At 39.5% G+C, this 27,190-nt stretch overlaps 1 protein-coding gene across 1 annotated transcript in view; it reads right to left on the bottom strand.

Annotated features, from left to right (window-relative positions):
• Positions 1 to 27,190, bottom strand: part of LOC117510338 (GDNF family receptor alpha-2-like) — a 347,569-nt gene that overhangs the window by 235,715 nt on the left and 84,664 nt on the right. Inside the window, exon 3 of the mRNA XM_034170019.1 lies at positions 9,828 to 9,914. Within this exon, the coding sequence (XP_034025910.1) occupies positions 9,828 to 9,914 (87 nt within the window). The remainder of the gene's footprint in view (positions 1 to 9,827; positions 9,915 to 27,190) is intronic.

The following is a 27,190-nucleotide window of genomic DNA, read 5'->3' as shown; positions in this document are numbered from 1 at the left end:
ACTTGGACTGGATAACTCATGATCACTATACCAAAAAGGAAACCTTCAACTGTGTCAAAATTACCGTACATTCGCTTGATAAGTCATGCCAACAAAGTAATGATGAAAATCTTACAGAAACGACTGAAGCCACAAGCAGAAGCAATCACTGCAGAGGAATAAGCAGGATTCTGAGAACGCAGAAGTACCACAGAGCAAATATTCAACCTAAGAATCTTCAGCAAGAAATCTGCGAGCATCAGAGAGAATTCCATTACATCTTCATAGACTTAAAAAAAAGCTTTTGACAGGGTATGGCATGAAGCTCTGTGGGATACCATAAAAAGATACAACAAGGGATCAAAAATAATAACATAGATAAAGCACCTATACAACAATACAAGCAGCACAGTCCTCTTTCAAGGAACAGTTGGAGAATGGTTCCATACTTCAGTACACTCTGGCAAGGCTGCCTACTCTCCCCAACCCTATTCAACATCTTCTTCTCTTCATCTTCTCTAAACAACCATGAAGGTACCGTATCAACTGGAAACAGAACCATCAGAAACCTCAGATTCGCCAATGACTTTAATGACCTAGCAGGAACAGAAGACAAACTACATGAACTTGCCTTGAAACTTAATCAAGCATTGTGTAAATTCGGAATGGAAATTAGTACAGAGAAAACCAAGATCTTGAGCAATGATCAGAATCATATCACAGCAACAATCACCATCAACGGCCAACAACTGAAAAGTGTCAACCAATTCAAATATTTGGGAACATTGATCAGAGTAGATGGCTCAGACACAGAAATTCGATCAAGAATAGCACGGACATCATCAGCAATGAAGATGATCTGGAAAGACCAATCAGTCACCACCAAGCATAAGATCAGATTCCTCGGAGCTCTTGTGTTTTTTATCTTTACATACGCTTGCAGGACCTGGACTCTGAACAAAAAATACCAACAGAAAATAATAGCTTTTGAAATGAGATGCTACCGGACCATCCTGGACATCACCTACCAAGAGTGCATTCGAAACAAGGACATCAGGAAGACCATAAAAGACCACGTAGGAGAATACAATGGTCTATTAACCAATGTGAGGAAGGGGAAATTTAAGTGGTACAGACACATCACAAGATCAGACGGACTTGCCAAAACCATACTGCAAGGAAATGTAGAAGGCAAAAGGAAGTGTGGGCAACAGAAAGAAAGATGGTCAGCCAACACTGAAGAATGTACCAAAATGACACTTGCTGAATTGCAACACTTAGCACACAACCGTCGAGAATGGAGGAAACTGGTGGACTGCAGCTCGAAATGGTGTCCCAATGACTCCACAAGGAGTTAAGGCAAAGAGGAGGAGGGAGGATATATGTACTGTGTTTTTCATGTTTGAGATGGCCTGCGGCTGATAGTCTGGTGCGGCTTATATATGTTTTTTTTCTCTCTCTTAAAGAGGCATTTTTGGGTTGGCACGATTTATATTCCGGAAAATACGGTATATATGGTATATGTATATATGGTATATGTATTTATTTATTTGGATAATTGTGTAATTTAGTAAAGTAACAAAGCTTTGAATCTTGGAGGAGCCAATGACCCTACCTTGACTTTTGACATACATATTAGGGAGACTGCACAAAGTGATTTTATTTCAACTTGTGAATTATTGCAAAGATTCAACCAGTTCTGTCAATGACTGATGCAGAATCACTGAACCAAGGTTTTGTTTAATTGAGAACCAGTGATTATATTCTTTTACTTTCTAGCTTGTATGCTCGTACCAGAAGTCTACAAATGGATCAAAAATGCTGTTTCTCAAGTTTTAACCAGGCGTTGACACACAATCAGGCTATACATGACACTGTGACTTGATACCCAGAATCCCGCCATTTGTGGTCTTCAGATACCTTCCCCAGTCAACTGTTCTTCCAAGGAAATGTCCTTCGTAAATCTCACATCCTCAGCTTGAGGTGTCAAATACTGTCACTTTGTTAGAGCTTCATGGCATTGGTTGTTACAACAGTGCAGTTGAAATGTGCTTTCAATAGAACACTGAAGTATTGCATTAGTTAATGCTACTGTTATGCGTATGTGCTAGGGCCTCACTTTGTTATAGGTTTAGCACTAGCAATGTTAACAGTTTATAAATATTTCTGCAAATATGAAAAAAACAAAAACCTTTTCAGTACACTTCAAATGCAGGCACTAAATGTGTCTAGTGCATTGCTTCTCAATTATTTTCTGTTACGCCCCCCTAGGAAGAAGAAAACATTTCGCGCGCCCCTGCCCCACAAGTAGTATCATTGTGGGGCAGGAGGAATACGTAGCACAGCATTTGTCCTTCTCATGGCTTTTAACATTGTTATAAGTACACCTGTACATAACATTGTATCCTTATTAACATTAAAGAAAACAAAAAAAGAAAGAACTTTAGATCAACTTACAGCAAAGAATAACTTTATTAACATTGTTTTTTAGTCTGTAACAGAAACTGTAACAGTTTATATATCCTATATATAAACATTTTTTGATCGACTGTCATTTAATACTGAAAAACAAAATTAAATAAAATCAAATAATAATAAAATTCAATATATATATATATATATATATATATATATATATAACACTTTGACAAAACAAAAATGAATAAAACAATTTGTGCTGATTTTTTATGATTATTTTCTTGTGATTTTTATTTTTTTATTAGTTTTTATTTTTGCCGCACTTGTCATCCAGCATGACAGAGACCATGTCTACTGCTGCTCAGCTCCTCTGCTATTGTGCTATGATGCTAACGGTGCTCGCTGGTTTACTGAAGCAGCATTCACAAAGCAGGATGACTGCTGACAATATTTGGCACGTTTTTGCTGAAAAAAACTCAAGCGGCTTATTTGCGTGATTGGGTTGTAATGCATTAAAGTGATGCCTTAAGTTATTTGGCTTCATTCTGTCCACTGCCAACATTTTAAGACACAGCAGTCTTTCCTCGTCTCCCACCGTAGTGTGAAAAAACCCCCGACATAGAGCTGCTTTCCATTATGCTAGAGTCCTCAATACTCACTGCACAAACTCTGACAATGACAGCGCCACTGCCACCTACTGTAGTGGATGTGCAATTACACTTTTTCCTAGTACGGGGAAAAAAGCATGTTCCCCATGGTCACACGTGCCCCCCTGGCATCACACTGCGTCCCCCAGGGGGCGCATCCCACTATTTCAGAAGGACTGGTCTAGTGGCACTGAGGAATTCTGACAAAATGTTACTGTTTGACATTTAATGTATATACTGGGGCTGGTATCTGGTTTATCCAAACTAAAGCACAACCATTTCTAGCTATTTTTAACCATTATTATTATTAACCATTTAACCCTTATTCTTGATATGCTTCATTCATTTTTGACCGTATGTAGATGTGCATCATAGTCATAGCTGAGTCATACAGTAATATAAGACAATTCTGGTGTTTCTCTGCTGCTCATTGACTGAACATACCTGTCAGTTAGCTGCGCGTGGAGCAAAAAATTGAAAAAACCAACAAACAAAAAACAAAACAAAACATGCAGGGCAGGAACATCCCCTCCAGGAGCAGAATTCTGCAGCCCTACTCTACATGGGATAAGATCATTGCAAAGTAATATGTTTTTAATCCTTCAAATACATGCAACTATGGGAACAATACAGTGATAACAAAGGCAAATATAATAACAATCATAATAATGCATTTTGCTGGCACTTGTTAGTGCAAATCACAAAAATATCTTTTAGTTTTTTAAAGCTTTACATATTACATCATGAGTTAAATACTGACTCATTAGGGATTTTCACATTGCAATGCCTACTTGTGACTAAAGTTTAAACACTCTGTGTTATGTCCGTTAAATCCGTTTTCATGCACATGCTAACTCTGGGGTGGGTGGGTGGTTTCACAGCTGGGTCCTGGTTTTTGTCCCATTTTGATTTGTTTCATCCTCCTTCCATGTTTTTCTCCAATTAAACTCGTTTCTGATTGGCTTTGTTTCTTTAGAACACCCTTGTGGTTTTTCTCTATGGTGTATCATTCCCACTATCCGTGTTTATTCTTCTCCTCCTCCTGTGCACCCCCCACTTGTCCCCAATCACAATTTCTTGTTATGTTGTGTTTTCCACAGGGCAGTTGGGGAGGTGTTCTGGTTTCTCTTCTGTTTTAATTCTGGTTTTGTGCACTCTTCCATTTTATGTTGTTGCCTGCGTTTGTGTCTCTTTCCTCTGTGTATTTGTGTTGGCTTTCACATCCTCTCAGTAATAATAGTTTAATATTTGTTTCCTCGTGTTCCTGGTCTTTTGTTGGAATCTTTTCTGCTTCAAGTTTCAGTCCCTTGCTCTCCCGTGTTCCAGTATTCAGTTTTTATAAGGTACCCCCTTTTAACGCATTCTTCACCAGGTTTCATTCCACAGTCTCACTGTCTTCCTAACATTCTCCAGTGAGTAATTTCCCAGTGACTGTTCAGGAAAAAAATTATTCTCCTTATTTTTTTTTCTTCGTGAGCCTTTGAAAGGTGAAAATAATAGTGCCTCAATGTGTGCTAAGTGTTTTTCACCTCTGCCTTTTTGCCAGTCATCTATGTATACTCTCCCTGATATTTTTGATACCATTGTTGATATGTTTTGACTGCATTTAACCGTTGACCTTATTTATTTGACCTTTGTTAGATGTTGATAATCCACCTACTTAAGTTTGTTAAAAGACTGTTGCAATTTTTTGGACTAACAGCCACAAGATAAAAATCAATGGGACAGAATGTCAAGAAAGTTTCCTTGAGATCAAATTCAGAACTGATGATGATTTATTTAAAGGAATAGAGGTCACAGAGTGCAAAAATTAAGGATAGAGCAGGTTCCTATATGGATGTCTAAAGGCTAAGTTGGGCCAACTGTTCAAATGCCAACCATCTGTTGGGCTGAGGTAGGGAATCCAAACATTGTGCCATCACCTCTCTCAAAATGTGCTGTGTTTGTAGGCAGGGGCGCCCGCTAGGGGACAGACCACCTGGGAAAATCTGGAAAATTGGAAACAAATTTGGGGCATTGTGGTGCAACACTGGCAGGAAAAATCTCTGAAGATAACATCCATTTTGCTTGTGAATTTTTGAAAAAGGAATCAGTCAACTCAAGTTAACCCTATGGGGCCGACGCTGTCGTATACGATGGCTAAGACCAAGCTTTACTAAATTATAAACAACTTTTTAGTGATATGAGATAGAAACTTACTTTTTTTGCTGAAAAGTTAACTCCGCGGACTTTGGAGCCAGCCATCGGCCATCTTTGTATTCCTCATGGAAGCTGTGTGATGATGTGCGCAATGTGAGTGTCCAATTGGAATCGGTTCACTGTCACATGGTTTTCCAAAATCCAATCGTAGGGCAGATTCACCTCACGTGAAAAGCCAAAGATTGTTTTCAGGAGTGATATGTAGTTGGCCCATTTGAATAGACCCCTGAGTGCTCCAATGAGTACATACTATTGGGCTCCAAATGCGCCCTGCGCCATTACGCACAGTGATCAGTGAAGCAAACGGAGAGCCTCTGATGACAATCTCACATGCTCAAACAAAGAGTGTGTAACTCTCAGGATTGCTCCACTAGTTTGAATGTGAATGTTACTGGATAACTCTGTTGCTTTCTCTGCGTAAAGCACTGCTTACCATATCAATGGACAACAAAACGCATAGACCATTTTGTATATATTGTTCAAAATGTGCATTTGTGTTTATTGTTTGAACCTTTTTGTTGTACAGTCTTTCACATAAAACCTCAAATTACCTTTATAAAGTGTCAAAACAGTTGTTTATTATAGTTTGCTGGGTGTTTTGAATAAATGTGTGTGGAAAATTATTTTTTGCTTTATTTTTTCCTTGCCTATTTTTGATTGTAAACCTTTATTACAATTATAAAACACAACAAAAACATATATATTCTGAAAGCACATGTTGTCCTGAAAAAAGACACATAAAACTTGATTGTGGGATGCAGGGAGAGCTGTTAACAGCAATAATAAAACATTTATGCCAGTCGAGTGAACTTTCCAAAAAATCCCCTCGGACCCCAGAGGGTTAAGATCTCAGACACAGATATATCTCAGGTGAGGTGGCAGAAAAAGTTCAGTAGCTTTCTGAAATGGGACATCCTCCACTGCTATCTTAGCATAGCTGAGACAGACAAGATGGTCCAGGGCAGCAATGTTCAGCTGGTTTCAGAGCCCAGACTGGATTCTGTTGCTGCAGATGAGCACTTTCTTTGCCTCAGTGCAACAGCACAGCAGAACCAAAATATTACGGGACAATAATGTGGAGCTCCATGTCACTTTGGGTTGCTGGTCTTCATCCGGTCCATTAATCTACCCCTGGTTGTTATGGATTGGATTGAAATGTTCTACTTCATTCACAGGTGTGATGATGCTTTTTACTTAATATTTTTAAGAAACTCAGTGAGATAAGTTATGAATGAATAGGAATATTTTATGAGTTTCACAAACTGCACAGCTCTGTGTCCATGTCCACAGCCTATGTGTGCTCTGCTGTGCACAAGCCATCTGAGTATGTTCACACACTTAAATCCAAAAAATAAAAATCTGCAATTTCAGATCGTTATTGTTCTCACGATACTTAAACAAACTGGTGAATAATGATGTGATCTGCCAGCGAAGGCACACAACACATTACTCACAGAAAACAGATCACATCCACAGTAATCATCACACTGAGATGTGCTGTGTAGTTTTCTGTGTGTGCATGCGTGTGTGTTTGTTGAGTAAGCGTGACACAGCGTTTAGAAAAGTAATTAATTAAACATTGATGTTGGGTTTCTTTTGTGTTCACATGCAGCTATGCAGCACTACAAAATCGTGATGTAGTTCAAAGTACAGAAATATGAAGTTTGACAGCATATGTCATGAAAGTTATTTCTGCCTAAATGTGATAATAACTTCATCATAAATTTACAATGGTCACGTAAAAAGTATACGTTGTGTATGGAGATATTTTATCTTTGATCACCAAACAAACATGAAGTAAACTTATTCAATACACCTGATGTTTACAGTGATTATTATTTTTTTTCCTGTTGGATGGCAGCATCTGCAGTTAAACCTGTTTTCATGAAGAAAAGTGTGGTCCGTAACTTTCTGCTCATCAAAAAGGACAGAAATCATTGTTTTTGCCCAACCTGATCTCACGCCATTTCATGATGACATCACGAAATGTAACTTAATCTATGGTTCGTGATGCTGTCACGAAAATGCAGTGGTTTTCTTGACGATATCACAAATTCATTTGATCATGATGGGAGGACAAAATGTGGGGGGGGCTGGGGTTGTGAGTGTTATGGTTTGGGTTAGGAGAAGGGAGATGGTTAGGTTATGGTTGGGGGAAGGGGTATAAATAGTGAAATTAAAAAAAGTCACAAAAATGTGACTCATTTCATGACAGGAGCACGAAAAAAAAGCATGAGAGTATTCAGTGGCAGTTCTAAACTGAATTACTCCCCTTCCGAGTGGCCCTGCCCCCGCAAAACACAACATTTTGCACAAACAGACATTTTTTAAATTATTTCATTATTATTTTTAATATTTTACAAGTGCTCTGTATTGAAATTGACATCAAAAGACTGCAGGCTACAATATAACTCTACTTCAAAACATCCATGAATTGCAAATTTGAATAAACATGCCCTTACATGCTAAATATCTGTCATTAGACACTTTATTAATCGGTCTTTCAGGGAGGAACAATTAGCTTTGTTATTCAGGTGCATATTTGTCTCAACATTTAGCTTAATATTTAGCTTGATATTTGTAAATATTAGGCTAAATGTGTAAATACCTAAGCCCTTGTCACACATAGCAAGAATGTGCAGGAACCAGGCCGAAATGGCAAAAAATGCCATAATCAGATGCAGTCGAGCAGGAACGAGGCATGGTCAGCCGTGTCAGAACGCTGCCAGACTACCTCGTCCACACCTGCACAATGGCATCCAAAGTGTATGTAGACAACAGGTAGATGACGCAGACTGCTGTCAGACAGCCATAAAAGGTGCTGAAGACTGCCCGATGTCCAAACGTCTGGATGGCAAACACGGGACCGGAGTGGGAGGGAGCGCTGTGTTCCTCCCTTTGCACAGTCCCTGACGGGACTGGACACCAGAGTACAACCAACGTATGGACCGGACTCATGCCGTATGTGTCAAAGCTGCGTGTGATGCATTGTGTGATTGCTTGGTCCATTGCCAGCAAACTTTCAGCAAAGGTGTCCAGTGTGTGCACACCACTTTGTTGAAAGTTTGCAGCAGTGTCACACCATGCATCAGATGCAGCCTTTCCAGCGAATTATAATTTCTTTTTTCTTTTTTTGCTTACTTCAGAAGCACAACAAAAGTCTATACATCATGATGTTGGTTGGATTATCACATGGGATTTAATTTTTGCGTGATTATTTGCAGCACACAGCAGCCTGGTGAGAGGCTTTTCACCACAGGCTGTGGTTTGAATCATGTGCGCTGCCCTGGTTCTGTGCTGGATGTGAGTTTCATGTTTAATAATATTGTCATGACCTGGCAATACAGTTCCATGTGGTGACATGCAGCACCACATCCACATCATGGTTCCAGACTTGACCTGTACAGTAAATTACAAATAACGTTTCATATCATCTATGCTTCTGAACCAAAACAACCCAATCTAGGGGTGTTTTACCCCCAAAACCTTGACCACGAAGGCAGAGAAAAAGATGCAGAGAAAGGAAGGTACAAACACAAGTAATTCAGATTGATGCTTTTGGAATTACAGCTAAGACAGGCATTACAGCAACATGATAAATTTAGAGTATAACTGATTCACATCAAATTGTGATCCGTCTACGCTTTAATAATTCCTCAAATTTCAACATCAATAATGGGTACTTTGATGCTGATCCAAATACAGATGTGCCTTCTAAACATTCTCAAGAAAATGTGGAGGAGCTGTTTGTGGACCTTCTGATTGTTTTCCAGTTGCACTGCACTTAAATCAAGAAAAGCAGTCAACGTTTCTTCAAAGTTATCAAAGCCCACTTACTTTCATATTTACTTCGCTACTCTGTCCTGTTTTCAAACAAGCATATTTTCAAAAACAAGTGATGCCCTGCTGATTTCAAACTAAGGGGATTATGCATAAAAAGAGTATATTTTGTGTACCTTCCAGTTATGAAGCAGCAAAGCATGATACATCAGGCTGGAGGAAAGGAAAATGGGTTCTGTTCAACGTTTGTAGATTGCTTTCGGCAAAAGCAAACAGAAAAAAAAAGAACAAAAAAGGAGAGAAATAAAACATCCCCCAGAAATTTCTGTCACAAATGGATGAAAGAAAATGAATTTTGAAATGACTGTAGCCTGTAGCTCTGACAAACCGCGCTCACCGTCCCCCCGTGCCAATCATACCTTTTGTACAACTCGATACTCTCCACTGCATTGTAGCTGTGCCTTATAATAAGACCTGCATTGATTACTAATGCCATGACAGCAATAAACAGTAAATTAAGCTACACTGCTGAGTGCAAGGATGTTTAATTAGTAAACCAGAAAGGAAATCAAACTGAAAGCAAAATCAATAGTTGGGGAAAAATGCAGGCTGGTGCCCAGAGAATATATGGTTTACCTCAACAAATCCCCTAATGTGTCACAACGGAGATCAACAAATGAACGCACAATACAGTCAAAGGGCGACAACTTGTGGAAAGGCACCAAGGGGAAAACATGTTTTTTGTTGGTTTTTGCAACATAGATTGGAAATTAAAAAGTGCATTTAAGATCAAACCCATCTTACCTGAACTGATGGAGGCCAAGCGGAATGCATCAGGGTGGCGGACGGGTGCGACGGGCTCATACGGAGATGTTTCATAGAACTCCTCACCTGAAACAACAAGAAGAACGACAAACACTCATTAACACTGTGACGGATGGTTGGTTTGGTGCACATAAACATCTCAAGAGAGCAGAGAAGAATGTTCTGAGACGCACCCTATCATTAATAAGCGGTAAAAAAAAAAAAAAAAATGTAGCAATTTTCTTGTTTTTTTAGGATGCACACAAATACAAAAAATGTCCTGGATCTGGCCCTTTATGAGGATGTACAGGAAAATGTGGTGATATCTATTCCAGAGTTGAAAGAAAGAAAAAGGGTTGTTGTTGTTTTTTTTTTTGTTTTTTTGTTTTTTTTAGCTCTTTATCTGGGTATGTCTATGCCCAGTCTCATGACAGTTTTTTTTTTTTTGGGGGGGGGGGGGGTAGTGGTTGTGATACTGTCACAAAATGTATCACATTTTCATGATGTGGTTAAGTTTAGGTCACTATTTGTAACTGTAACCCTAACCATGACCCCCATGGCCCCTCCACGTCACCCGAAAGTTTGTGATTCCACCACAAAATTACACACACACACACACACTTCTTCAACCGCTTAGTCCAATTAAGGGTCGCGGGGGGCTATTGCCTATCCCAGCAGTCATAGAATGCGAGGCGGTGTACACCCAGGACAAGATGCCAGTCTGTCACAGGGCCACATAAAGACAAACAAACACAGACACACCCTACCACACTACGGACAATTTAAAGATTCCAATCCACCTAACCAGCATGTTTTGGATGAGGGAGGTAACAGGAGCACCCAGAGGAAACCCAAGCAAACATGGGGAGAACATGTAAACTCCACACAGAAAGGCCACAGGCAGGAATTCAACCCATGACCTTCTTGCTGTGAGGCAACAGTGCTAACCACTAAGCCACCTGCTGCCCACCACAAAATAATTTCTTTATATTTAAATTTTTATTTGGAACAAAAGTTGTACAATGAAGTCAACAACAAAACTCATTTACAGAACATTCCCATTACAAATCCTTAACCAAAAAAAAAAAAAAAAAAAAAAAAAAAAAAATTAAAAATATGAAACTATTAATATCTGAGAACATACCTAGAATGTATGCACCAGAAACTTAGAGACAAACAAAAACATATTTTGTGTCACAAACTAATAGATTAAATCACTTTTCATGATGCCACCCCAAACTTGGTGTTGGCACCTCTTAAAATTTGGCCAGACCAAAGCTTTCAACAACTTTCAACAAGACACCCGATCATGCAGGAACAACAGTCAAGAAGATTTAAACCTCCCTGGTTCAAACTCTTTCTCCTGATTATCATGAAAATTTAAAATCTATCTCAAGTAGATCTGTCTCTTCCAATGTTTTCCTAAAGATCTGTGGAATTCAGCTAAATAATCCTCCTAATCACCTGTACGGTTTGACTGACATGTTCTTTCCTGCCAATTTAAAGGATGCTGTAGAGTTAATATTTTCAGATCTTCTCAAAATTATGATCACATAATTTTGACATCAAACCAGAACTTGTCTTATGCTTTGTGAAAATGAGTTAATTAGTTTTGATTAATCCTGCTGATAATGTGCATTGCTCTATTATCATGTTCTTACTTGCAATTTGTTAAAGGGTTGTAAAAGTTCACAGCTCTGAACTCATTTAGTTAATTATGATTTTGTTTGAAAAATAAAAATGTCATATTGAGATGCATCAAATATCATTTTGGGGTTCATTGGGGCTTGCAAATGAACATGCTCTATCTTGCAACATAAAAAGAGTAGTTGATAGCTTAAAAAAGCAGTTTAAAGCTGTACCTATGTTATGTCTTCTAGAACGTAACTATACTTAACCTTTTCTAGAACAAAAACTATAATAATACAATTTTAATGTCATTAATGAAAATCATAAATTTTCTGGCTGGAGCCACAGGGCAAGAGGTGGGCAATAATCTGGACAGGATGCCAGTCTATCTCAGTGTCACATATATCGTGCATCTGGAAAGTATTCACAGCGTTTGACTTTTTCCAGATTTTAATATGTTACAGCCTTATTCCAAAATTGTACTCACAACACCCCATAGAGATAAAAAAAATAAATAAAAAAAAATCGCAAATTCATTAAGAGTAATCTGAGATTTCTGTTGTCCACCAATCTGGATCCAGATCACCTCCAAAATTCAGTGGAGTCTTCCATGCCCTAATATGTATCTGTGGTGCACATTTGGTGAAAATCTGTGAAGTAGTTTTGACGTAATCCTTCAAAGTCTATATAAAGCGAAGTCATGATCCAGAATCCGGAGTCGGATCACCTCCAAAATTCAACGGAGTCTTCCATGGCTTAATATCTATCTGTCGTGAAAATGTTATCAAAATGCATGCAGAAATTTTGACGTAATCCTGCTAACGGTCAGATAAATAAATAAATAAATGCCAACGATTTTAATACGTCCTTAGCGAACGTAGTAAAATAGTAATAAATCACACATACATAAGTATTCACACCCTTTGTGCAATACTTTGTTGATGCACCTTTGGCAGCAATTACAGCCTCAAGTCTTCTTGAATATGATACCACAATCTTAACACACCTATATATATATATATATATAAAGAGCAATACAAACAAAACCAATAACACATCCAACGTGCATAAAAATATAAGCTCTTTGGCAAGGTAAAAGTAAGCAGTCTTTATGTTTAATTTCACAAATATTTGAAACAAAATTCAAAAACTTCTCGACTACTTCAGTGAACATTATCTATCTCCCACCACTGCAGAGCTTCTGAAATGAAAGCAGTTTCTTGTACAGTAAGTTCTTTTTTTTTAAAAAAAAGGAACTTTTTTTGGGCACCGCCAAACAAAGAGTCTCTGGAAAGACTCCGTGTTTCTGGTGTGTCGTGGTAATGGGAGAGTGTTTGAAGGACTACAACATAAACATGCATCTACCCTGCTAACAAAATGCTGTCAGACCTGTGTGCAGTAATTAAAGGAATAAATAATTAAAAAAAAGTCAAATTAGCACTCAACTGAATGAGCTTCTACCATATTCCTGCTCGTCTGTGGGTTCATACTCTGCATTTAAAATTCATAGCCATTCAGTTTGATTGAGACAAACCCTCCAGTGTGTAATTGCTTTGCATTCTGATCCCAGCAAAAGCACACTGAGAGTGTTGTGAGGAAGGGTGGCTGCGCTGCTACAAATTAGAAAATGTGAAACCTGTTGGTACAACGCTGTGCTCCACAGACAACCAATAAGTAGATCTAATCAATAAGTTTAGGGTTTTTTTTTATCAACATGCTTCCTGGATGCTTAAAAAAAAAGATTAACCAAGCTGGGAAATGTGTTTTTATATCAATTGATAATGTGCTGATGTATTTTATGTGTTATCAGAACATTATTTTCCTGTCTGTTGTGAACATATCTATGAAACTGACTGTGCTTAAGTCATGAGTTCAAATCCAGAGTTTGGTGAAATCTGTCAATACACTCTGGGTCAGAATTATTCACACCTCTATTTTTTACATACATAATTCAAAATATGTTGAGAAATAAATGGGTATTCCACTGCTCTCTGTGGTGGGAACAGTGCTTGCAAGGATGATTCTGAATAGGATTCGAACCCAGTTAATTGCCAGAGCAGTCTGGCTTCACACCCAAGAATTAAACCATCAATTCTCCCTACTTCATATTGGAAAAATGAATCCAGAATGCATTGCATCGTTATCATCCAGATATTTTAGCCAATAAACACACTTCTAGTGGCATACAGTACAATGACAAATTTCACTTAGCAGCACCTAGCTAATCTGCTTTATTACGTCTACCAAGGATGTAATTAAATCACCTGCGTTTATTTGTCTGTTTGTTAGCAGGATTACATCAAAACTACTACACAGATTTTTATTGAAATTTTCACAACAGATAGATTTTAGGCTATGGAAGAACCTATTAAATTTTGGAGGTGATCTGGATCTGAATCCGGATTCTGGATCAATATTTCACTTTATATACGTTTTGAAGGATTATGTCAAAACTACTTCACCGATTCTCACCAAGTTTGCACCACAGAACCACAGATAGATATTAGGGCATGGAAGACTACAATGACTTTTGGAGGTGATCTGGATCCCAATCCGGATTCTGAATCAAGATTTCACTTTATATCAGCTTTAAAGGATTACGTCAAAAGTACTTCATGGATTCTCACCAAATTTCAACAGAGATAGATTTTAGGGCATGAAAGACTTCACTAAATTTTGGAGGTAATCCAGATTCTGACTCAGGACTTCACTTTATAGGCTTTGAAGGATTACATCAAAACTACTTCATGGATTCTCACCAAATTTGCACCACAGATAGATAGTAGGGCATGAAAGACTCCACTGAATCTCTGATTGCTCTTGTGTTGTAATTATTTTTACTGTTTCCTGTTACTTTTTCATGTGTTAACTATAAAAATATTTCTTACTGTAAGGGATGTCATGTTCTCTGGAGTGGAATACTATGCCAGGAGCTAGCAAGTCTTGAAGACAAAGCTGCACAAGTTTATTCCACTTTGGAGATGTGTGACCACGAAGATTCAGAGAGAAAGCAAAGGCGGGTTTATGACGGCAGACGGTTCTGTTTATGATCTCAGTGGGAGAGTCGTGACGTCCACACGGGACTTGAAATGGCAACCAGCCATTCATGTTAGCGATGTGTATGCTTACCTGCTTATTGCCTGTGGACAGGCAAACTAACACCCCTATGCCACAGTACACCATTCTATTACAATCCCCCACGATGCTGAAAAAGTGCTAAGACAGGATGAAACAGTTTACTCCTATCAACCTGACTTATAAACTGCATACCTGGCAACCTGCTTGAAAACGAAAGTAAAGCTGCGCCCGGCTGCATTCTCAGCTGGAACTGCTGCAAACGCTGCTTTTGCTTCACATTTTTACCCCGATGGAACACAATCACACACGTATCAAGCTGTACTCACTAGGACTACCCTGTTTAAAGATGTTTGAACATGATTGAAACTTAAGACTATGGACGCCGATTTGGCAAAACGGGAAGAAATTTTTGAACACCTAAAAATTTCACCCCGATTTCAAAAACTGGTGCAGATGATGGCTGTAACTACTGCGTATACCTAGTTAGTTCAAGATCAGCACGAGATGGACCAAGAAGTTATTGTGATGCTTCCAAACGCACCCCGAGTTGCTATTCGGGATGAAACAAGAAGGAAGCTCTGTGGAATAGGAGTATTCAGAATCAAGCAACACAAATGTAATGATTGCTATCAAATGTTTACCGACCATCATGTGGATTTCGGAGAACTTGGAAGTATCAAAGGGGACATTTCGTTTTCAGACAAACCTGTGTGAAACTGGAGCAGCACCAGACAGCAGAACAATATTCTACATGGTTGCTGTGTGATAACACAGCAGAGGTAAAATCAGTGGCATGTGCTTGTTTTTCAAGGGATGTATTTATTACTACTTTGTGTGTGCTTTCTGAATAGACCGCAGGTTACACAGGAGCTGGAGCTGAAAATACATTTTTCAGCCAACCTTGAAAAATTCAGGCAAGAACAAGTAGTGGGCCTTTATGGCGGTACATAAGTATGTATATGGGGTAAGGAGAATTACATCTTAGCTCTGTGAGTGCCCTACTTCTAGCATCACTGCTATAAGATCAAACTTTGCACAGAAACTTTTGAAAATTGGGTCCTCAAACAGCCGTTATTCTTGTCTCACTCTCAATTTTATGTTGAAAATTTTCCACCCTTTCTGCTCGTTCTTCCACGTGTTCCTTTCATTGGGTTTGGCTGTTCAGTTCATCATGCCCGCCCCATATTCACCCTAGTCAACATCAACAGTACTTTACTTGTAACACGTTCATACCACATTAACACCTCCACCAAACAGATAATCTTTCTGACCTTTTTTTTTTTTTTTGTCGTCAGGATATCTTAACAAAAACATGAAGGGGTTTCATTAAAAATCAGTAGATGTTTAGGTTTTGAGTCAACACAGGGTTTTTTATATTTTAAGGAAGATAAGGATGGAGAACCAATTTGAATTAATAATTCCATCATCTCACATTACATTTCCCTTTTGTTTGTACTCGGAAGGAATAGCGCCACCATCTGGACCTCAAACTCAGTTAAGGACCTGCTGCCATAGTTCGCATTTTAGCTTCAATTTGCTTCCCTGTTCTTGTCCAATTTATTGTCACTGTGAGTTATTTCTGTTAGTTTTCTCCCAGTGTCACTTCATGGTGACTACCTTTAGTACTTTTATTTTGACAGTCTCCCTGTCTTAGTTTTGATTTCTGGGTGGCTGATCTCCATGTTTGCATGACTGTGCACTTCTGGATCTAATTGGTCTGCATTCTTTAATTACGCTGTGAGAATGCTCCCAGTTTCCACTTCTTAGCACTGAGTTCCATCCAGCTTTGTAGCCTTCCATGTCACAGTGTTCCTTGCTGTCTCAGGTTGTTGTTTTGTGCCTGCCATTGTGCAAAGTAACAGTGTTTATGGAGTCCACATTATCAGCTCATGTTGCCATTCTGGACTCCTGTTTATCATTTGCCCATAATGGACTAAGGGAGTATAAATTCTTGGATCTTGTTTTCATTGTCATTCTGGGAAAGTCAGATGTTTAATCCAGTGTAAGACTGTTGCCAGTGAGAATTCTTCATGACCGAACTTGATCTGTGTTTAGTTTAACACTGTAGCCTAAAACTGTTGTTGATTAAATGTTTAGTTACTGAACTCATTCGATTATTTAAATATCCTCTGATTAATGAGACTTTGAAATGTTGCACACTTTCCATGTTTTGGACAAATACATTATGGGCCTGATTTACTAAAAGTTTGTGTGTGTTAAATTCTGTGCAAACACCATAGTACTAGCAAAAATTGTCCATGAGTTTGCCTTCATAAGAATGTAGTTTGAGGTTTATCCACCAGGAGGGTTTCCGGTTTGGTGGGCTCAGGGTCTCATCACTGCTTTTTGCAGATGATGTGGTCCTGTTGGCTTCATCAGCCGGTGACCTCCAAGACTCACTGGATCGGTTCACAGCCAAGTGTGAAGCGGCTGGGATGAGGATCAGCACCTCTAAATCTGAGGCCATGGTTCTCAGCAGGAAACCGATGGATTGCCTACTCCAGGTAGGGAATACTGCCTTGCCCCAAGTGAAGGAGTTCAAGTACCTCTGGGTCTTGTTCACGAGTGAGGGGACGATGGAGCGTGAGATTGGCCGGAGAATCAGCGCAGCAGGGGCGGTATTGCATTCGCTCTACGGTACTGTTGTGACGAAAAGGGAGCTGATCCAAAAGGCGAAGCTCTCGATCTACTGGTCATCTTCGTTCCTACTCTCACCTATGGTCATGAGTGTTGGCTCATGACCGAAAGAACTTGATCGCAGGTACAGGAGGCCGAAATGGGCTTCCTCAGGAGGGTGGCTGGTGTCTCCCTTAGAGATAGGGTGAGAAGTTCAGTCACCCGTGGGAGGCTCGGAGTAGAGTCACTGCTCCTTCGCATTGAAAGGAGCCAGCTGAGGTGGTTCGGGCATCTGGTAAGGATGCCTCTGGTAAGGATGCCTCCTTGTTCATTGCCCATTCATTCCCTCTGTCTGCTCTTTGTGTTGGGTGTGAGTATATTAGTTGGCCTGGCTTTCTCCAGTTGTCATTTTGCTCAGTATTAGTTCACTCCTGTGTTTTATTTCTGTTTTTTTGTTTGTTTGTTTGTTTGTTTGCCACCTCTGGGTTTGGATTTCTAATTGTCTTTTTGCCTCACGCACTCGTTGGACTGTTTGCATTTTGCTCAGACAATAAACCACCTGGATTTTGACACACACATTGGGCCTCATGTATCAACGTTGCGTACAGCGATATTTGAGCGTATATGGGGTGTACGCCAAAATGGCTGCGCTACTTGGCATTTATCAATGTGGTCGTTGGGGTACGCTGCGCTGAAAATATACACCAGGTCGAGAGGTGGCGTAAATTATACACCAAAATGAACCAGCGCTGGAATCCACATAAAAATTAAGAATGATCAACATGATAAACAGTGCCATTATACAAATCAATGCATATGTTACATAAATAACACTTTCCTGATTATACTACATAATAATCAATACAAATCCCGCCTTTGCGGGATTGTTATGGAGCACGATCCGTGGTCACAGCGCTGACAGGAAGGAAAGCGCTGCTCGCCTTTTTCTCCAGACTTCGAGGCTGGAGCCAGAGCAGCGCTGAGCTTAACTTCATGTGGTGTGATCGTTTTAGACTATGAAATTGATAATAACAACTGTAGTTTCGTCATTCCCCTAATTCGCCCGTACTGCAACCAGGTTTTGTCGTCTCCATTTGGTTGTCACAATAAAATAAATACAGAAATACATTTAAAAAATAAAGAAATCTGACAGATTAGGCGTGTCTTATTAATTGAGCGAGCAAATATCCACATGTCAAGAATTATTGACATGTGAAAAGAGAATACAGTGGTCCCTCGCTATAACGCTGTTCACCTGTCGTGGCCTCGGAGTCTCGCGGAGTATTTAGTCCAATTTTGCATGCCTTTTTTTTTTTACAGTGTTCTGTGTTCTGCGTATCTGTTTATAAGAATCTTGTTGCCAAGAAGAGAAAAGAGCGCCAACAACTACTCATAACTGTGTTTGTCACATGGAAACAAACACCTGCTGCAGCCAGGTGTGAGTGGAAAAAGGCGCAGCGCCAGGACGCAGAGGCCCGATCTGTGAAATACTTGTCAGTCACTATTAATAATTTCTTATGTGTCCGAACTCGTTCGTTGAGCGTTAAAATTAATTTGTTAGTTCTAAATGCCATCATAATTATTTATACGAAAACTTTCTGTTTTATTTCTCAAACAAATGTTTGGGCCTGAAAACAGTTTGGTATTATTTTCCTACTAAGGTTTGAACTTTGAGAGTGTTTGAGAGAAAAGTGAGAAAATGTTCATGCCTAATTGAGAAAGTGTATATACTGTGTAGTGAGGGGTTTTACAGCCTTAAAACGTCTATAATAATTGTAACAAATAATGCTGACTACGTCGCGGTTTCGCGTATTATGGGCTATTTTTTAGAACGTAACTCCAGCGATTAATGAGGGACCACTGTAACACTTTATTGATTATATACTACAAAACAATTGATACGACAGCCGCTTTTGATGCTCTATTGGCACGCGTCGTGATTGGTGGAGTTCTTTTTCATTGCCGTCTTCCCGACTTCCATGTCGTAAAATGAGGGTGTGTCTGAAGCGGAGTCTGAATATTTATGGGCGTGTTTATTATAATTACGATCGTTTCCACCCGCCGCATTTATCAAGATCACGTCAGGCATACGCCAGAAATGGGCAGGTGCGCACTGCTTGATACATGTCACGGTGACTTTGGTGTATTTCAAGTTTACGCCGTAAATTTACGCCACAAGTGCGCAACATTGATACATGAGGCCCATTGTGTGACTGTATTTTGGGTTCACTACAACAGCACAACTTAACATCTGTTTTTTCTCCTCAGAAGAGTTAAGGCTTTTTTTTTTTAGATGTTTTTCTGTATACCTGACCTGTCCTTAGTTATCAACCATTCCTCCTGCCTCTGCATATTGCTGTAGCTCAATTATTTGTTTATTAGACAATAAAATCTGTTCAACCATCATTTATAGGTCTCTGAGCTGGAGTCCTTGTCTAGTGCTGTTGCATGATGGTTGGTGTTCTTTGTATGTCCTCTATTTTGACTAACCTTAAAGTTTTATTTTTGGTAATAAAATCCTCTTTTGCAGATCTTTAGCAAATTTACTGCTTGTCTGCCGAGTTATGGACTCTACACATTTTATGGAATCTGGATTTCTTCCAGTATTTTTTAATTGAACCCTACTTGTCATTGGATTCAGATTTTTGTATTTCCCTTTTTTGGCAATGAGATGACAAATCAAGATTTTTATTATGACACATTGGGTTAAAACCTTTCAATTCACAATTATTAATTTATTAATTTGTCCAGACCAGGACAAAGCTTTCTATTACTGATTCCAAGTCAGGCTGAACCTTTTTTCTTGAAAATTACCTCATTAGCATTTTGCAATGTGATACTAATAACTAGGCACAAAACAAACAAACAAACAAACAAAAAACAACCAGCAGACATGGAAATGAGAAAATAAGAATGGGTGACAAAATCTGACTTTATTAAGTGGTTCCCACTGTTTTTACATCAAGCCTCCCCTTGGAATACAAAATAATATCATGACATTTCTCTCATACCCACCCTCCCCTGTCTGATCTATCCATCTTCTTCCACTTATCTTGTTGGGGGTCACTGGAGCCTATCCCAGCATGCACTGGGCAAGAATCCATCACACGAGTAACACATACAAACAAATAACAGTTGGTCTAAACCACATGTTTGTGGTTTTACAGAGCACCAAAAGGGGCCAAGCTGGACTCAAACTCAGAACCCTCTAGCTGTGAAGCATAAGAGCTAATCGCTTACCAGCTGTGTTCACAAAGTAATGAAATTGTTTCTGTTTCAGTCTGATTTTAATAACTTTGAAAATGAGAAAACAGAAAATATTTTTTTTGGAAGGAACGTTGAAAAACACATCATACAAATAGCATTTTCCACATTTTGTAGAGACAGGATTGGTTTTAGCTGCATTTTATCTGTCATTTGGCATGATGATCAAATGTATTTCTCGCTATCAAACATCCTTCTTGTACTCTATTTTTTTTTTTTTTCTGTCTCAACACAGCGTAATAACTTGAGTCTCGACAGCCCGGCAGCATCAGAACGGTCTCGTTTAGGAATCGGATGAATTCATCTTTTGTTACAGGTCAGATTTATTCCCCAAGACAGTCACACACCATGGAAATTGTTCCACACCCCTTGCAGAGCAGGAAGCACTGAACTAATCTGCGATTTAAAACAATCAAATTGAATGAGTGCTATGAACAGGCGATAACATCCAGATTAAACTGAACTTGCTGGAAGGGAAATGGCAATTTGTCGATTAGGTGAAGAAAAATCAACATGCATGTACAGGCGCCCCGGAGTTGTGGCCCTTCATCAAATTGTGCATTGCACACCGTGTGAGTATTGACAAGACAAGATGGAGTTATTGACTTCTGACACAGTGGCGGATCGCATGTGTGCAAGAGAAGGCACACAGGAGGAATGAGATGATGAGAACAGAAGCTAACAGAAAGACTGGAACAGCGTAGTGTCTGTTTTTCATGCATGTGTATCTAAAGTTATGCATACAAATGCATTTATTTGAAAGTGTGTTTCTGTCTGCAGTGCCCGCCTGTCATCTTTTTGTCAGTGGATCATTTTGATTGTGTCAAAGCGCTCACCCGCGTCTCCATTTGTCTTTGCATTTCTGGTGAGAGTGAGAGAGACTTGAGAAGCTGCTGCACTCTGAGATCTCTAAGTATGTCCAATTATAACAATTACCCTCTAACGCTACAGTGCTTTAGAAGCCTTTCAAGAGTTTGAGCCTCGCACAAACTTAGAAATCAAGCACCTTAACCCTGCTTTCTTATTCTAGCAGGGGCCTGTTGTGCAACTCGGAAAAGGGGAAAATATTCTAGAGAAACTTCTGAGAACACTTTGTACTGTAAAATGGGATAAAGCACATTCTGTCTTTTGCACAAAGCAACCTATCAAATTTCTTATATATGGTTAAAAGGGTCATATGCAAAATCAGTTTTTAATTGACATTTTACAGGAAAGCATTGGGGTTTCAATTTCAACATCCTTAAAGTCCGAGAATTCTCTCGCTGTGCTGAGGTGTTCATCTCACAAGTCCATAATTGGACTCCTGCTTACTCTAGGACACACTCCCACTGAGTTAGTCTGCACTCTGGGTGACCATTGGTCAGTCGACCTTTCAAGATTCACCTGTCGTCTTGAAGCAGACCAGAAACAGCAATAAACCAAGTCCAAACAACTCGTAACCAGCAGAAAACTGAAGATGTCCTTTGACCCTAGTCAAAGGATCATCCAAGAGCCAGGGATAACCATAACACAACCAGTTACTCGCACAGAATTCTCCCAGGTAGAGCAGCAGATAACTGAAACAATCCTTCAAATGGTAAAGCAAGCACTAAATTCAGCATAAAAACTCGTTACAAATTACCCTTTTGAAAAATTGGACTGTCCACTTGAATTCTGACTAGGCAGCCAGGTAGGGGTCAAATGAAAAATTACACAGGGGTCAGAATTTAAAAATTGTTGCAATCATATTGAAAGCTACACCACATTATTTTTCTGAACATAAAGATTCCAAAAAGGTATAGCTTTGACTATCTGTGACTAAATGTTATGGGGTAAAAATGGCAAGAATGGTGACAAAGATTAATTTTAGTTTGTACATGGTTCAAAAAGTAAAGTTGCATCAATTTTGGTAAAAAATTGATGGTTGAACTAATAGGATTAATAAATGGAATAGTTTTGCCTGTGTTGAATGCTTGGTATCCAAAGGTCAAACAATGTTGACGTCCATTGAATTCTATGACATGTGACATATCAATCAATCAATCAATCAATTTTATTTATATAGCGCCAAATCACAACAAACAGTTGCCCCAAGGCGCTTTATATTGTAAGGCAAGGCCATACAATAATTACGTAAAAACCCCAACGGTCAAAACGACCCCCTGTGAGCAAGCACTTGGCGACAGTGGGAAGGAAAAACTCCCTTTTAACAGGAAGAAACCTCCAGCAGAACCAGGCTCAGGAAGGGACAGTCTTCTGCTGGGACTGGTTGGGGCTGAGGGAGAGAACCAGGAAAAAGACATGCTGTGGAGGGGAGCAGAGATCAATCACTAATGATTAAATGCAGAGTGGTGCATACAGAGCAAAAAGAGAAAGAAACACTCAGTGCATCATGGGAACCCCCCAGCAGTCTACGTCTATAGCAGCATAACTAAGGGATGGTTCAGGGTCACCTGATCCAGCCCTAACTATAAGCTTTAGCAAAAAGGAAAGTTTTAAGCCTAATCTTAAAAGTAGAGAGGGTGTCTGTCTCCCTGATCTGAATTGGGAGCTGGTTCCACAGGAGAGGAGCCTGAAAGCTGAAGGCTCTGCCTCCCATTCTACTCTTACAAACCCTAGGAACTACAAGTAAGCCTGCAGTCTTAGAGCGAAGCGCTCTATTGGGGTGATATGGTACTATGAGGTCCCTAAGATAAGATGGGACCTGATTATTCAAAACCTTATAAGTAAGAAGAAGAATTTTAAATTCTATTCTAGAATTAACAGGAAGCCAGTGAAGAGAGGCCAATATGGGTGAGATATGCTCTCTCTTTCTAGTTCCCGTTAGTACTCTAGCTGCAGCATTTTGAATTAACTGAAGGCTTTTCAAGGAACTTTTAGGACAACCTGATAATAATGAATAACAATAGTCCAGCCTAGAGGAAATAAATGCATGAATTAGTTTTTCAGCATCACTCTGAGACAAGACCTTTCTCATTTTAGAGATATTGCGTAAATGCAAAAAAGCAGTCCTACATATTTGTTTAATATACGCATTGAATGAAATATCCTGATCAAAAATGACTCCAAGATTTCTCACAGTATTACTAGAGGTCAGGGTAATGCCATCCAGAGTAAGGATCTGGTTAGACACCGTGTTTGTAAGATTTGTGGGGCCAAGTACAATAACTTCAGTTTTATCTGAGTTTAAAAAGGTCATCCATGTCTTTATTTCTGTAAGACAATCCTGCAGTTTAGCTAATTGGTGTGTGTCCTCTGGCTTCATGGATAGATAAAGCTGGGTATCCTCTGCGTAACATTGAAAATTTAAGCAATGCCGTCTAATAATACTGCCTAAGGGAAGCATGTATAAAGTGAATAAAATTGGTCCTAGCACAGAACCTTGTGGAACTCCATAATTAACCTTAGTCTGTGAAGAAGATTTCCCATTTACATGAACAAATTGTAATCTATTAGATAAATATGATTCAAACCACCGCAGCGCAGTGCCTTTAATACCTATGGCATGCTCTAATCTCTGTAATAAAATTTTATGGTCAACAGTATCAAAAACAGCACTGAGGTCTAACAGAACAAGCACAGAGATGAGTCCACTGTCTGAGGCCATAAGAAGATCATTTGTAACCTTCACTAATGCTATTTCTGTACTATGATGAATTCTAAAACCTGACTGAAACTCTTCAAATAGACCATTCCTCTGCAGATGATCAGTTAGCTGTTTTACAACTACCCTTTCAAGAATTTTTGAGAGAAAAGGAAGGTTGGAGATTGGCCTATAATTAGCTAAGATAGCTGGGTCAAGTGATGGCTTTTTAAGTAATGGTTTAATTACTGCCACCTTAAAAGCCTGTGGTACATAGCCAACTAATAAAGATAGATTGATCATATTTAAGATCGAAGCATTAAATAATGGTAGGGCTTCCTTGAGCAGCCTGGTAGGAATGGGGTCTAATAGACATGTTGATGATTTGGAGGAAGTAACTAATGAAAATAACTCAGACAGAACAATAAGAGAGAAAGAGTCTAACCAAATACCAGCATCACTGAAAGAAGCCAAAGATAATGATACGTCTTTGGGATGGTTATGAGTAATTTTTTCTCTAATAGTTAAAATTTTATTAGCAAAGAAAGTCATGAAGTCATTACTAGTTAAAGTTAAAGGAATACTCGGCTCAATAGAGCTCTGACTCTTTGTCAGCCTGGCTACAGTGCTGAAAAGAAACCTGGGGTTGTTCTTATTTTCTTCAATTAGTGATGAGTAGTAAGATGTCCTAGCTTTACGGAGGGCTTTTTTATAGAGCAACAGACTCTTTTTCCAGGCTAAGTGAAGATCTTCTAAATTAGTGAGACGCCATTTCCTCTCCAACTTACGGGTTATCTGCTTTAAGCTGCGAGTTTGTGAGTTATACCACGGAGTCAGGCACTTCTGATTTAAAGCTCTCTTTTTCAGAGGAGCTACAGCATCCAAGTTGTCTTCAATGAGGATGTAAAACTATTGACGAGATACTCTATCTCACTTACAGAGTTTAGGTAGCTACTCTGCACTGTGTTGGTATATGGCATTAGAGAACATAAAGAAGGAATCATATCCTTAAACCTAGTTACAGCGCTTTCTGAAAGACTTCTAGTGTAATGAAACTTATTCCCCAATGCTGGGTAGTCCAACAGAGTAAATGTAAATGTTATTAAGAAATGATCAGACAGAAGGGAGTTTTCAGGGAATACTGTTAAGTCTTCAATTTCCATACCATAAGTCAGAACAAGATCTAAGATATGATTAAAGTGGTGGGTGGACTCATTTACATTTTGAGCAAAGCCAATTGAGTCTAATAATAGATTAAATGCAGTGTTGAGGCTGTCATTCTCAGCATCTGTGTGGATGTTAAAATCGCCCACTATAATTATCTTATCTGAGCTAAGCACTAAGTCAGACAAAAGGTCTGAAAATTCACAGAGAAACTCACAGTAACGACCAGGTGGACGATAGATAATAACAAATAAAACTGGTTTTTGGGACTTCCAATTTGGATGGACAAGACTAAGAGTCAAGCTTTCAAATGAATTAAAGCTCTGTCTGGGTTTTTGATTAATTAATAAGCTGGAATGGAAGATTGCTGCTAATCCTCCACCTCGGCCCGTGCTACGAGCATTCTGGCAGTTAGTGTGACTCGGGGGTGTTGACTCATTTAAACTAACATATTCATCCTGTTGTAACCAGGTTTCTGTAAGGCATAATAAATCAATATGTTGATGAATTATTATATCATTTACTAACAGGGATTTAGAAGAGAGAGACCTAATGTTTAATAGACCACATTTAACTGTTTTAGTCTGTGGTGCAGTTGAAGGTGCTATATTATTTTTTCTTTTTGAATTTTTATGCTTAAATAGATTTTTGCTGGTTATTGGTGGTCTGGGAGCAGGCACCGTCTCTACGGGGATGGGGTAATGAGGGGATGGCAGGGGGAGAGAAGCTGCAGAGAGGTGTGTAAGACTACAACTCTGCTTCCTGGTCCCAACCCTGGATAGTCACGGTTTGGAGGATTTAAGAAAATTGGCCAGATTTCTAGAAATGAGAGCTGCTCCATCCAAAGTGGGATGGATGCTGTCTCTCCTAACAAGACCAGGTTTTCCCCAGAAGCTTTGCCAATTATCTATGAAGCCCACCTCATTTTTTGGACACCACTCAGACAGCCAGCAATTCAAGGAGAACATGCGGCTAAACATGTCACTCCCGGTCCGATTGGGGAGGGGCCCAGAGAAAACTACAGAGTTCGACATTGTTTTTGCAAAGTTACACACCGATTCAATGTTAATTTTAGTGACCTTCGATTGGCGTAACCGGGTGTCATTAATGCCGACGTGAATTACAATCTTACCAAATTTACGCTTAGCCTTAGCCAGCAGTTTCAAATTTCCTTCAATGTCGCCTGCTCTAGCCCCCGGAAGACAATTGACTATGGTTGCTGGTGTCGCTAACTTCACATTTCTCAAAACAGAGTCGCCAATAACCAGAGTTTGATCCTCGGCGGGTGTGTCGTCGAGTGGGGAAAAACGGTTAGAAATGTGAACGGGTTGGCGGTGTACACGGGGCTTCTGTTTAGGGCTACGCTTCCTCCTCACAGTCACCCAGTCGGCCTGCTTTCCCGGCTGCTCGGGATCTGCCAGAGGGAAACTAACGGCGGCTAAGCTACCTTGGTCCGCACCGACTACAGGGGCCTGGCTAGCTGTAGAATTTTCCACGGTGCGGAGCCGAGTCTCCAATTCGCCCAGCCTGGCCTCCAAAGCTATGAATAAGCTACACTTATTACAAGTACCATTACTGCTAAAGGAGGCCGAGGAATAACTAAACATTTCACACCCAGAGCAGAAAAGTGCGGGAGAGACAGGAGAAGCCGCCATGCTAAACCGGCTAAGAGCTAGTAGCTGCGCTAAGCTAGCGGATTCCTAAAAACACACAAAGTGAATAATGTGTAAATAATTTAGAGGTGATTCAACAGAGGGAGTGCTTTAGTTAAGGCACGTGAAGATTACACTGTGAAACAAATCGTTATCTAGGTAACTAGATCAATCTAACTGCGCAGATTAAACAGCTAACAGATACAGCAAAACACCGCTGTGCTCCAGAATAGGAAGTGATACAATACCGCAGTGAGAGCCAACCACCAGTAGAGGCCTACTGGTGGTAACATATGTTACCCCGTAACGTAATAACTAAGCATGACACATGGTGCAAACTATTCCTTTTAAAAACCCTGTTAACTAAAGCTTCACACTATGGTGTGTGCTATTAAAAA

This window comes from Thalassophryne amazonica, chromosome 5 (assembly GCF_902500255.1).
Source record: "Thalassophryne amazonica chromosome 5, fThaAma1.1, whole genome shotgun sequence".
In the NCBI taxonomy this organism is placed as follows: domain Eukaryota; kingdom Metazoa; phylum Chordata; class Actinopteri; order Batrachoidiformes; family Batrachoididae; genus Thalassophryne; species Thalassophryne amazonica.
Note: the sequence above shows the minus strand (reverse complement) of the source record. Positions and strands in the feature narration are given on the sequence as shown.